The sequence below is a fragment of the Salmo trutta genome, chromosome 33, assembly GCF_901001165.1.
Source record: "Salmo trutta chromosome 33, fSalTru1.1, whole genome shotgun sequence".
NCBI classification, from domain to species: domain Eukaryota; kingdom Metazoa; phylum Chordata; class Actinopteri; order Salmoniformes; family Salmonidae; genus Salmo; species Salmo trutta.
The window spans coordinates 8,785,912-8,797,460 of record NC_042989.1 but is presented as its reverse complement, the minus strand read 5'-3'; the positions used below and the strand labels follow the sequence as shown (position 1 = coordinate 8,797,460).

The window sequence follows — 11,549 nt, the reverse complement described above, 5'->3', positions numbered from 1 at the left end:
GAGGGCACTAGTGTATTGAAAAGTATGTAAAACACAGCACAGAATAATCCTGACCAGAGAAATTGTAGGAGGGAAGTAATAGGGCTTTCTGTTTTAGTAGCAACTGGGCTGTGATGGAGGTTCAACAGCAGGGGGCAGTGTTGTGCTAGTCTGCAGCCACATTTACATTTTAGTCATTTAGCAGACGCTCTTATCCAGAGCGATTTACAGTAGTGAATGCATCCATTTCATAATTTTTTTTTCTCCGTACTGGTCCCCCGTGGGAATCGAACCCACAACCCTGGCGTTGCAAACACCATGCTCTACCAACTGAGCCACACGGGCCACAATCATAACAGCATCAGAACACAATTATTCTGTGAGCCTTTGACACAACAGTTACACCATTACACAGAGACCCAGGTTTAGTTTAGTTGCCTAAGCTATTACAAATACATGAATCTGACCTATGACCATTTTGATAGGAATGAAAGTGCATTGTTATTGGGGTGGAAAAGTGCCAGGGACCAGGATGAAAACACCACAGCCAGACAAGAACCAATAAATGTTGAGGAATTCTTAAGAGGTGTGGAGAAAAAAAATGTTTCTGCCCGGTTCGTATCTGATGCAAGAGCTGTTAATTAGATTTGTTCTGGGTTCTTTACCTCCGGTAACCCAACCCTAACATGCTGACCGGACACGTCGCGTGCGTTGCAAAATAAATTTAGAAATCCATGTTATTCAATTATTGCACCCACACTGCTCGCGCGCACCAGCGAGCGTCTGCGTTGCCAAGGGCTAAAATAGAAGTCATTCCTATTTCTGATACAGATCGCGCTGCAAGTCCTGCCTCTCCCATCTCCTCATTGGTTTATAGAAGCAGGTACCCACGTGCCATCTCCTCATTGGTTATACCCACATGGGTGATTGAAAGACGAACTGTTTTGCCGGTCGTCGTGGTAATACTATAAAAGTGTCGATGCCAATCACCATATAAATTCAAAGATAAAAAAGCCTGGAAGGAGGAGAGATGACTAGAAACGATTCGGTTGGCTGTTTTATGTGTGGATTAATTGGCGGAGTAGAGGACCTTGTGCATTTCAGGTAAAATAACAACTTAATGTTTATATCCCAGGACAAATTAGCTAGCAACAGCAAGCTAGCTAAATAGGACAAATTAGCTGCAAGTGCAAATTGCCATACATGTTTAATGCTTTTCGACCTGTCCCCAAATTAATGTAATTGGTTCAGAGTTTGTTTTGATATTTTAACCTGGGTGTCATGGTCGCGTTTGGTGTGTGGGGACAAATAAATGTATGCACGATGGCGCACGCGCACAGCCGGTTTAAGTTCCGAGATGTGATATCTGTATTCAGAGTCATCAGAAGAAAAAAAAATTCAGTAGTCGCCTTTTGATTACAATTCAATATTATTTTCGTATAACCCAACACATTTTAAACTATGAAAAACGCTGGTTTTGAATTAAGGCACCCATTTCCTTGAGACATTTGTATTATTTGTACACCTTGAACATCAATTTGGAATACAAATAAAAATGTACTGGGAATACAATTCACATGTTTTATAAAACCATCCAGCATAGTTAATGAACAAGGAGACTCTCAGTTGAGACTGTATATTTTCAAGTCTTCTGTTTTTGCAATGTTGGTCCCCCACTGGTGACCTAGCTCTGGTACAAAACAAACTACAACTCACAAGGGGCTGACAACTCCCTTTGTAACGTGGACCTTTTACAACATAATAAATACAACCACACATCACACACAGACAGGGCCTCTCAAAACACAATGTATAAAATCAAATCACCCACTAAAACATGATTATGTCTGATTAATCTGGCTTTTAAGACTTGGAAGGGTCCTGTGTTCCTCTAGTAGTGTGGAGGCTGCTATGGCCTGGTGTCGGTGGGTAAAAGCCCTGGTAGGGACAGGTACACCAACACAGACATTTCACATTGTAGTGATAACAACTGTTTGTATTGTTTTAGAGCACTGGGGTCAGGAATGGCATTGAACAGCAATGCCTCCGATTGTCCAAAAAGTGCAGCTTCTGCTACCCAAAACGACAGCCAGCATCAAGCTCCAACCACTGGCATAGCACACGCGCCTGCAAGGCAGGTGGCCTGCCAGCCCGGAGGCCCCCCTTATAGTATATGAACACGTCATAAGCCATGAATTCTATTATTTGAATGACAGGAAATTAGCTTTAAAACTGCAACATTTTTTCTCAGCCTCATGGCAAAACGTGTAGAATAACAGGACATTTGCTCAGGGATTCTTGAAAGTTGGGACAATACTTGTCCGGCAGGGAAACTTTAATTTCATATTAAAAAAAAATAATAATAAAGATTTTGTTGCATTATTTGAGCTTAAAATGTACTTGTTTTGGGAATATATTATTAATTTCCATGTCAGCTGTATGCCTGGAAATGCCCTTGTCTGGAGCAAAATAACCCAATTTAAAATTCTAAAAACAGGTAATAATGGATATTAACTGAAAATGATCTTATGTAGTTTCTTACAACAGCCCTCTGTGACTTTAAAGACTATTTATCTCAAAACTGATTCCTAAAAGATGTGTCCGGAGACTGTCAACGCCATCAGATTAGTCTAAAATCCTAAATGAATCAGGAATGAGCAGGGTCATCTATATCAGAAGGACCCCTTATTCATGTCCTCATTACATGTATTGCAACAAGCCCACTCATGGTCTGTAAAGCTACGTTTTTATTGGAGATTTTCAAATGAATCATTTCCCATATTTTACAAATGTTTGTATTGAACTTTTGTTGTTTTGAGCATCGCTTGTCAACTCCCTCAGTGGTTTGGACAATTACGTCACTGATGGCCCGCCCCTTATGATCGTTTGTGTAAATATTCAGAACAAATATTTTCAGCACTGCTCTGCAGCATATACTTAAACAATTGAAGCATTTGATTTGCTAGACCTAAAGGATGTTTGCTTTCTAAATGTTTTATGTTCTAAATCTAGAAAAACATGTCGCAATGCTAAATAAATTTGTCCTTGAGCATTTAGTAGTGCTAAATATTTGGATTTAATTAATTAATTTGACCTTTATTTAACTAGGCAAGTCAGTTAAGAACAACCAGACACCGGCACTTCCATAACAACAACTTCATTAAAACAAAGTAGCAGGGCACAATACTTGGCAACGGGGGTAAATAAAACCAGTGGTCGTGAGAGTGCAGGTGTCCGGTAAGTACTGTAGGTAGCACGCAATATATTAGAGGGAGGAAGGGTGATGAATGACACAGTCTGTAGTGCAGCTCAGCCACACTGGGAATGAATGCTGAGGCATTGATCATCCTGAGGAGTCTCCCTACAGTAGCTGTGCTGTTGGTTATGAGTGTTACATGTTAGCCTACTACAGTGGGTCGTGCTGAGTGCAACCCTCCCAACCCCTCCTAGGCCTACAGAGAGCTGACAGGGAGAGAGGGGACCACCCAACCAGAGGGTGCAGCAGAGAGAAAGAGAGAGAAGTGCTTAAAAAAAAAGAACTTCTAAAAAATATGTACAGGCATCCTTCAGCAATATTTTAATCTGTTCATTTTCAAAACGTGTCGAGAAAAAACGTAATAAAAAGAAGTACTGTAGTCTGCAGATATCCTTGCACAATGGCTTAAGATCCTACATTTGCAAGGGGGTTGGTTGGTTCAGTCTTAAAGGAAGGGTGTGAAAGAAGAGGAGTATTTAGGAGAGCTGCTTGTTGTCCAGCCTCTTCTCCACAGCTTGAAGGAGGAGCTCAGAGTACTGCTCCAGCAGAGCCAGAGTCCTCTCCTCCCCTGAGGCTAATCTCCCCGTCCCTGGTTCTACTGGTCCTACGGGCCGGCAGCCCACTGTACACAGGGAGCCTCCTGCTGCAGGTCCTCCAGAGGGGGATGGGGGTGAGCTCTGGGGCAGGGAGCTCAGCTCGGCCCTCACCACCTCAAAGGCCTCAGACAGGACCTGGGCCATCTCATGCTGCTCCTGCCTGGAGTCTACAGGCACACTGTTCACCTGCAAGACACAGACATGACCAACATTACCACAAAAAAATAAGTGTATGGAAATGTTTAAAAAAAATTCATGTAAACTTAACATAAAACAGACAGATGGTGGCCAATAAAATACTAGCCAATGTGAACAAATATTTTTAGTGAATGGGATACTTATTGGGGGAGTGAGTGACTCACCATTCTGTAGAGCTGGGAGGCCTTCCTAAAGGTGTTCTGTAGCTCGCTGGCCACCACCCTGCACGACTCCATACTGAGAGAACCATCTAATAAAAAGCGAGTTATACATGGTCAGGCTGACGCCGCTTAAACCATCCTACTGCAAGTCTCATCATATGTGTCAGTCTAGACCACAAGAAACTAGTCAAGTCAAAAACAGAACAGCAAGACGGACAATAGCTAGGTCATTTCATTGGACAATCCATAGCTAGTATGTCAACACAAGGCTATGTTCTAGCTACTACACAAGGAAGGAAAGGACAGACAGCAGAACCACAGAGGGAACGCTCTTCATGGAAATGGGGAAGTGACAGAGATGGAGAGAAAAAGAAAGAGGGACATGAAAGAGAACGAGAGCATGCCTCACCCGTCAGGAGAAAATGGTTAAGTGACGGAGGACAGGGTGAAGGTGCAGAGTATATGGGGGTGGAGACTGAGACGGTAGGCCACACGGCACCAGTAGTAAAGAAGTGCTTGGTGTTGGCCAGGGGCAGGCCCAGACACAGAGATGACAGGATGAAGGAGGGAGATCGCTGGAGCAAACCTGTGCGGTCCTGGCCGGAACCTCCAGATGATAGCAGGTATACGGGACTGCCCTGTAGAGACACCTCCATCGCGGGACTCTTCTCCTGGGTCAGGCCCTGGCTCTCCTCCATCTTTGGCTGTTCTAGTCTGTTGTCTACCACGGGGGCCTCAGGACGCAGCTCCGTGGTGAGAAAACGCTGCTCCGCCTCAGGACTCGGAGCTGGGCTAGTCTCCACAGGAGCGGCTGGGGAGAGGGACAGTGCAGTGACTAGCTGGACTTTGTTGGTGAGTACTGGATGAGTCTGGCCCTGGTGAGGTAACAAGCTGACTGGAGATCTAGAAGAGAGGTCGTTGTCCTCTTTGACAGTCTTGGAGGAGGCGGCGGTCTTGGAGGTACTGTTGGGAGTGAAGACCGCCAGGGAGGGCTTGTCTGGGAGGGGCTTGGAGATGTCCAGGTTGAGCTGGGGCCGGGTGCTGCACATCAGCTTAGCCTGCAGACTTTTGGTGGTTGGGCTGGGGTTGGAGTTGCTTGGAGAGCTAGTGATGAGGGTGGGGATAACTGCAGCATGGGGCATGGCTAAACCCAACGCCAGAGGGGAGGAGGAGGATAAGGTGGAAGAGACCACGGCCACGGGGGTTGACGGTTTAGTACTAAGACTCTGGGAGCTCTGGGAGGAGCAGCTCCGACTCTTGGCGGGAGCGTTGGACATGTCAAAGCTGGACCCCCTGCGTGACTCTGTAGACCCAGATTCTTCCTCGGCCACGTTAAGGCTGTCTCCCATGGACATGGAGCGGGACATCTTGGCCATGGAGCTAGTGGTGGGGCTCATGTAGGAGCAGCGGGATTTGACGCTCCTGGGCGTGGGGGCAGTGCCGTGACTGGTACTGGTGATGTCCCGGGGTTGTGGGGAGGTGGGGCTGCAGAGGGGGGGCACACTGGGCAGGGTGCGACGGGGGGTTGTGGGGAGGGTCACTGGACGCTCGTTGGCCTGGGATTGATGAGACTGGGAGTGATGGGGCTGAGGGGCTACCTCCTTGGAGGGCCGAGACAGGCTCACAGGCATTTCTACGGGTAACAAGAGAGGGGCAGACAGAGAAGGAAGGTAAATGATTAGCCTATGCAGACCAGGGCAGTGTTAACAACATTTCTGTCTCTTATTCGACATTCAAGGAAGAGCTTGACCTTTTACACCATGCGTAGAATATAAAATGAGGACCTTTTTAAATCATAACATTTTCCTGCAAAACATCATCATAAAATGTTCCTGTAATACGTGATCATAACATCAATACACTAGCTAGAAATGATCTCAATCACATCCGTAGTGTCTCACCCTCAGTGTGCAGGTTCTGGACTGACTGGGACTTCCTCATGACTGTAGAGGTGAGGTGTGATGCTGCAGCCTTGGCCACAGGGCTGACAATCCTACGGGAGTCCACTGCAGGGTTAAAAAGCTTCTTCCTCAGAGGAGAGGCCCGGAGATTCAGACCCTTCTCTGTAGTGGTAGTGTCCACTACTTCTAGTCTCCCGGTAGTGCCCTTCTGAGATTCTTCTGAGCCCTTCCTCTGGCTGTGGCTCTGGCCCTGGTTGTGGCTCTGGCCCTGGTTGTAGCTCTGGCCCTGGTTGTAGCTCTGGCCCTGGTTGTGGCTCTGGCCCTGGTTGTGGCCCTGGCTGTGGCCCTGGCTGTGGCCCTGGCTGTGGAGTTGGCTCTGGCTGTGGCTCTGGTCCTGGCTGTAGCTCCGGTCCTGGCTGTGGCTCTGGTCCTGGCTGTGGCTCTGGTCCTGGCTGTGGCCTTGGCTCTGGTCCTGGTTGTGACCTTGGCTGTGGTCCTGTCTGTGGCTCTGGTCCTGGCTGTGGCTCTGGTCCTGGCTGTGGCTCTGGTCCTGGCTGTGGCTCTGGCCCTGGCTGTGGCTCTGGCCCTGGCTGTGGCCCTGGCTGTGGCCCTGGCTGTGGAGTTGGTTCTGGTTGTGGCTCTGGTTGTGGCTGTGGCTCTGGTCCTGGCTGTGGCTCTGGTCCTGGCTGTGGCCTTGGCTCTGGTCCTGACTGTGGCTCTGGTCCTGGCTGTGGCCTTGGCTCTGGCCCTGATTGTGCTCCATGAGGGGCCTCACCTCAGAGACCAGGGGCCTCACCACACCGCTGGCTACATTCCCCTCCACACCGCTCTTCGAGGGGAATGGAAAGGCAGTCCTGCTAGAAAGGAAAAACAGTGAGCCATTCAGATATGTCTGTTTGTCAACATACTCAGTCATTTAAAAGGATAGCTCACTTTTGTGATAGATGAGTGTGGGTTAACAGAATGTGTTTTGGTCAACTAACTGATACACTAAATGGCCAAAAGTAAAAATGAGCACACAGCCATGCAATCTCCATTTACAAACATTGGCAGTAGAATGGCCCATACTGAAGAGCTCAGTGACTTTCAACGTGGCACCGTCGTAGGATGCCACCTTTCCAACAAGTCAGTTCGTCAAATGTCTGTCCTGCTAGAGCTGCCCCGGTCAACTGTAAGTGCTGTTATTGTGAAGTGTAAACATCTAGGAGCAACAACGGCTCAGCCGCGAAGTGATAGGCCACACAAGCTCACAGAACGGGACCGCCGAGCGCGTACAGCGCATACAAATCATCTGTCCTCAGTTGCAACACTCACTACCCAGTTCCAAACTGCCTCTGGAAGCACAAGAACTGTTTGTCGGGAGGTTCATGAAATGGGTTTCCATGGCCGAGCAGCCGCACCAAGCCTAAGATCACCATGCACAATACCAAGCGTCGGCTGGAGTGGTGTAAAGCTCGCCGCCATTGGATTCTGGAGCAGTAGAAACGTATTCTCTGGAGTGATGAATCACGCTTCACCATCTGGCAGTGCGACGGACGAATCTAGGTTTGGCGGATGCCAGGAGAACGCTACCTGCCCCAATGCATAGTGCCAACTGTAAAGTTTGGTGGAGGAGGAATAACAGTCTGGGGCTGTTTTTCATGGTTTGGGTTAGGCTCCTTAGTTCCAGTGAAGGGAAATCTTAACACTACAGCATACAATGACATTCTAAACGATTCTGTGCAACAGTTTGGGTAAGGCCCTTTCCTGTTTCAGCATGACAATACCCCCGTGCACAAAGCAAGGTTTGTTGATCGGTGTGGAAGAACTTGACTGGCGTGCACAGAGCCCTGATCTCAACCCCATCGAACACCTTTGGGATGAATTGCAACGCTGACTGTGATCCAGGGGGGGACCAACTCCATATTATAGCCCATGATTTCAGAATGAGAAGTTCGATGAACAGGTGTCCACATACTTTTGGCCATGTAGTGTAGGTATGGCATACCTTCCAGTAGAACATTGGGACAGGAACTTGGAGGAGATGCTGACACTGTCAGGGGTGACAACTCTGGTCGGGCTCACTGACAATCAAAGAGGAGAAATGCAATGAATACATGTGAAATATTTTTACTATAAACTTGTGTGTGTCTCTATGTGTATACTATTGTGTCTAATGTACTTCTGGCTGCACAATTAATTTGTGTGGACAATAAAGTTTGAATTGAATATTCCATGTGCCAGTTGAAAGGGAAGCTTTCTTGAATCTCTCTGGGTGCATCCCAATAATATCTATTTTCTCCTGAAGTGTGCACTCGTTCACTACTTCCCACAAACCTAAAAGCACTGAATTGGTGGAGGCATGGGCTAGTGGGAGTTTCCACCACATTTCTTATACCAGTCAAGGAGAGACATAGATGCTGTTCTTACCTGGATTTTTAAGCTCAGCCAGGTTGCCAAAGTGCTGTTTGAGGAAGGCCTCCTGGTCAGGGGTCTTAGGTACTACTGTTGTCCCCTTGGCCTCTCCCCTCCCTACACCCCCCTCTTCCTCCTCCAGTTCCTCCATGTCCAATTCAGAGGAGTTCCCATCCACACTGAGAGGCTGTGTGGGCTCAGAGTCTGACACAGAGAAAATAGATTTGAAGAACTTTATTTAACACGGTTATATTACAGTATTGCACTTTTCAGAAAGTCTACTTTCAGCCAGCTAATAGCCTAACCACCGATCAAGCAACATTATGGACTAAACATCAAAAACTGTTGCTGCAGTAATATTTTAGGTCAAATTAAGATCCTATGCCTCTGTGTGCATGTGTCTCACCCTCTCCAGGAGGCTGCTGCTGGCTGTCTGGGCTGGAGTAGTCCACAGAGCAGGCGCTGTCTGGGCTGTGTTTGTCATGGTGGCCCTGGCTCCACTGGTTGTGGTTCTGGTACCCCTTCACACTCCTGCTGGTCTCAGGCCCGGGCAGTAGCTCTTTCACTAGGTACTCACTAGAGGAAACACAGATAGTAGATATATGGGTTGGGACTAGGTGGTATGTATACTGTATACATGGACTACTGTATCTGATATGTAGGAGGCTGGTATTCATAAAGTATCTCAGATTAGGTTTGCTAATCTAGGATAAGGTCTCTTATAATCTAAAAGGCAATACTGACCCTAGATCAGAACTATACTGAGCAAAAATATAAATGCAACATTCAACAACTTTACTGAGTTACAGTTCACATAAGGAAATCAGTCATTTGAAATAAATGAATTAGGCCCTAATCTATGGATTTCACATGATTGGGAGCCAGGCCCACCCACTGGGAAGCCAGGCCCAGCCAATCCTAATACGTTTTTCCCCACAAAAGGGCTTTAATACAGACAGAAATACTCCTCAGTTTCAGCTGCTGTCCGGGTAGCTGATCCCGGAAGTGGAGGTCCTGGGCTGACGTACTGCCAAATTCTCTAAAATGACTTTGGAGGCGGCTTATTGTAGAGAAATGAACATTCAATTCTCTGGCAACAGCTCTGGTGGACATTCCTGCAGTCAGCATGCCAGTTGCACGCTCCCTCAAAACTTTAGACATCTGTGGCATTGGATTGTGTGACAAAACTGCACATTTTAGAGTGGTCTTTAATTGTCCCCAGCACAAGGTGCACCTGTGTAATGGTCATGCTGTTTAATCAGCTTCTTGATATGCCACACCTGTCAGATGGTTGGAATATCTTGACAAAGGAGAAATGCTCACTAACAGGGATGTTAAACAATCTTTGTGCACATTAAACATTTCTGGGATCTTTTATTTCAGCTCATGAAACATGGGACCAACACTTTACATATTGTGTTCATATTTTTGTTCAGTGTAATTTGGGATGCTTTCTGAATACAACTCCAGGAGTTTAAGGTCAGAGGCACTTGGTCAGTGAAAACTAAAGGCCCAAACTATGCAGTCATTTTTTGGCCATATACAGTGAGGAGAAAATGAGATACACTAATGGCGAGAGTTTACCTGCCAGCTAAGCTGACCCTGTCCTCACAGCCCTCGGGGTAGAGCACTGAGCCTGTCTCTGGGGTCTGTGGAGAGAACATGATGTAGTGGGGTCGCTGCTGGGACCTCTGCTCAGACTCATCCCCCTGCAAGGAGAAAACAGAGACATTTTAGTTCTGATGGTTTGAACAAAAAAGTATACTTTATTCTACCTATAAGTGTTCCTATGGGCCCTGGTCAAAAGTAGTGCAGGGATTAGGGTACTATTTGGGACGAAGACAAAGAAGCCTTTTTGAAGTCCACTTTACTTCCACTGTCCTTCCACGAGTGGTTGGATATTTCCCTCTCTCTGTGATCCACTCACCCATGCAGTAAGGGGCTGCAGGCTGATGGTGCTGCCCAGCTCATCCTCCCTGAATGGGTCTCTGAAAGCATCAGGCTGGGTCTTGGTCTTGTTGGGGGAGGAGGGGGGCATGGCGAAGGAATCCAGCTGTCTGAGGTCCAACATGGACTTGACCATCAGCTCCATGCTGACCATGCCTCTGGACCAGCGGCGCCGTGGACGGGGACCCCTTTCCTCACAGTGATGATTGCCCTGGGAGGAACGCCTGCCAAAAGAGCTCTCCTATAGGAGACAGACAGACAGACAGACAGACAGACAGACAGACAGACAGACAGACAGACAGACAGACAGACAGACAGACAGACAGACAGACAGACAGACAGACAGACAGACAGACAGACAGACAGACAGACAGACAGACAGACAGACAGTTTATAAGGGGAATATTCACTGACTGTGTTACTGGGAAAATATTCTTTGACAGTTCCAAGAAATACTAACCCTTTTCAGTTCTCTGCCGTGAGAGTTAAGAGAGTTGTGCTTTTCGTCTGAGGTGTCTGGAAAGCAAACACAAAACCAACCAATATTTCAGGATGTGTGCTGCCATCAACATTGCCACGAAAAAACACATTCTTAATACTGTAGATATACACTCTGTATACCACTCAGTCTATATTGAGTTGCACCACACCACCTTTTGCTCTCAGAACAGCCTCAATTCGTCGGGGCATAGACGCTGGCCCATGTTGACACCAATGCTTCCCACAGTTGTGTTAAGTTGGCTGGATGTCCTTTGGGTGGTGGACCATTCTTGATACACACGGGCAACTGTTGAGCGTGAAAAACCCAGCAGCGTTGCAAATCTTGACCCAAACCGGTGCGCCTGGCACCTACTACCATACCCCGTTCAAAGGCACTTAAATCTTTTGTCCCATTCACCCTCTCTCTGAATGGCACACATGCACAATCCATGTCTCAATTGTGTCAAGGCTTAAAAAATCCTTCTTTAACCTGTCACCTCCCCTTCATCTACATTGATTGAAGTGGATTTAACAAGTGACATCAATAAAGGATCATAGTTTTCACCTGGATTCACCTGGCCAGTTTGTCAGAACTTGTTCTTAATTGACTTGCCAAGTTAAATAAAGGTTAAATTAA

At 47.1% G+C, this 11,549-nt stretch overlaps 1 protein-coding gene across 1 annotated transcript in view; it reads right to left on the bottom strand.

Annotated features, from left to right (window-relative positions):
- Positions 1-3,533: 3,533 nt before the first annotated feature.
- LOC115172063 (mitogen-activated protein kinase-binding protein 1) overlaps positions 3,534-11,549 on the bottom strand; it is a 71,414-nt gene continuing 63,398 nt past the window's right edge. The window contains exons 21-30 of the mRNA XM_029729258.1: positions 10,893-10,948; positions 10,413-10,673; positions 10,070-10,194; positions 8,892-9,061; positions 8,501-8,689; positions 8,079-8,154; positions 6,092-6,948; positions 4,777-5,823; positions 4,194-4,279; positions 3,534-4,017 (exon numbers count right to left, since the gene is read on the bottom strand). Of these exons, the coding sequence (XP_029585118.1) occupies positions 3,712-4,017; positions 4,194-4,279; positions 4,777-5,823; positions 6,092-6,948; positions 8,079-8,154; positions 8,501-8,689; positions 8,892-9,061; positions 10,070-10,194; positions 10,413-10,673; positions 10,893-10,948 (3,173 nt within the window). The 3' untranslated portion in view covers positions 3,534-3,711. The remainder of the gene's footprint in view (positions 4,018-4,193; positions 4,280-4,776; positions 5,824-6,091; positions 6,949-8,078; positions 8,155-8,500; positions 8,690-8,891; positions 9,062-10,069; positions 10,195-10,412; positions 10,674-10,892; positions 10,949-11,549) is intronic.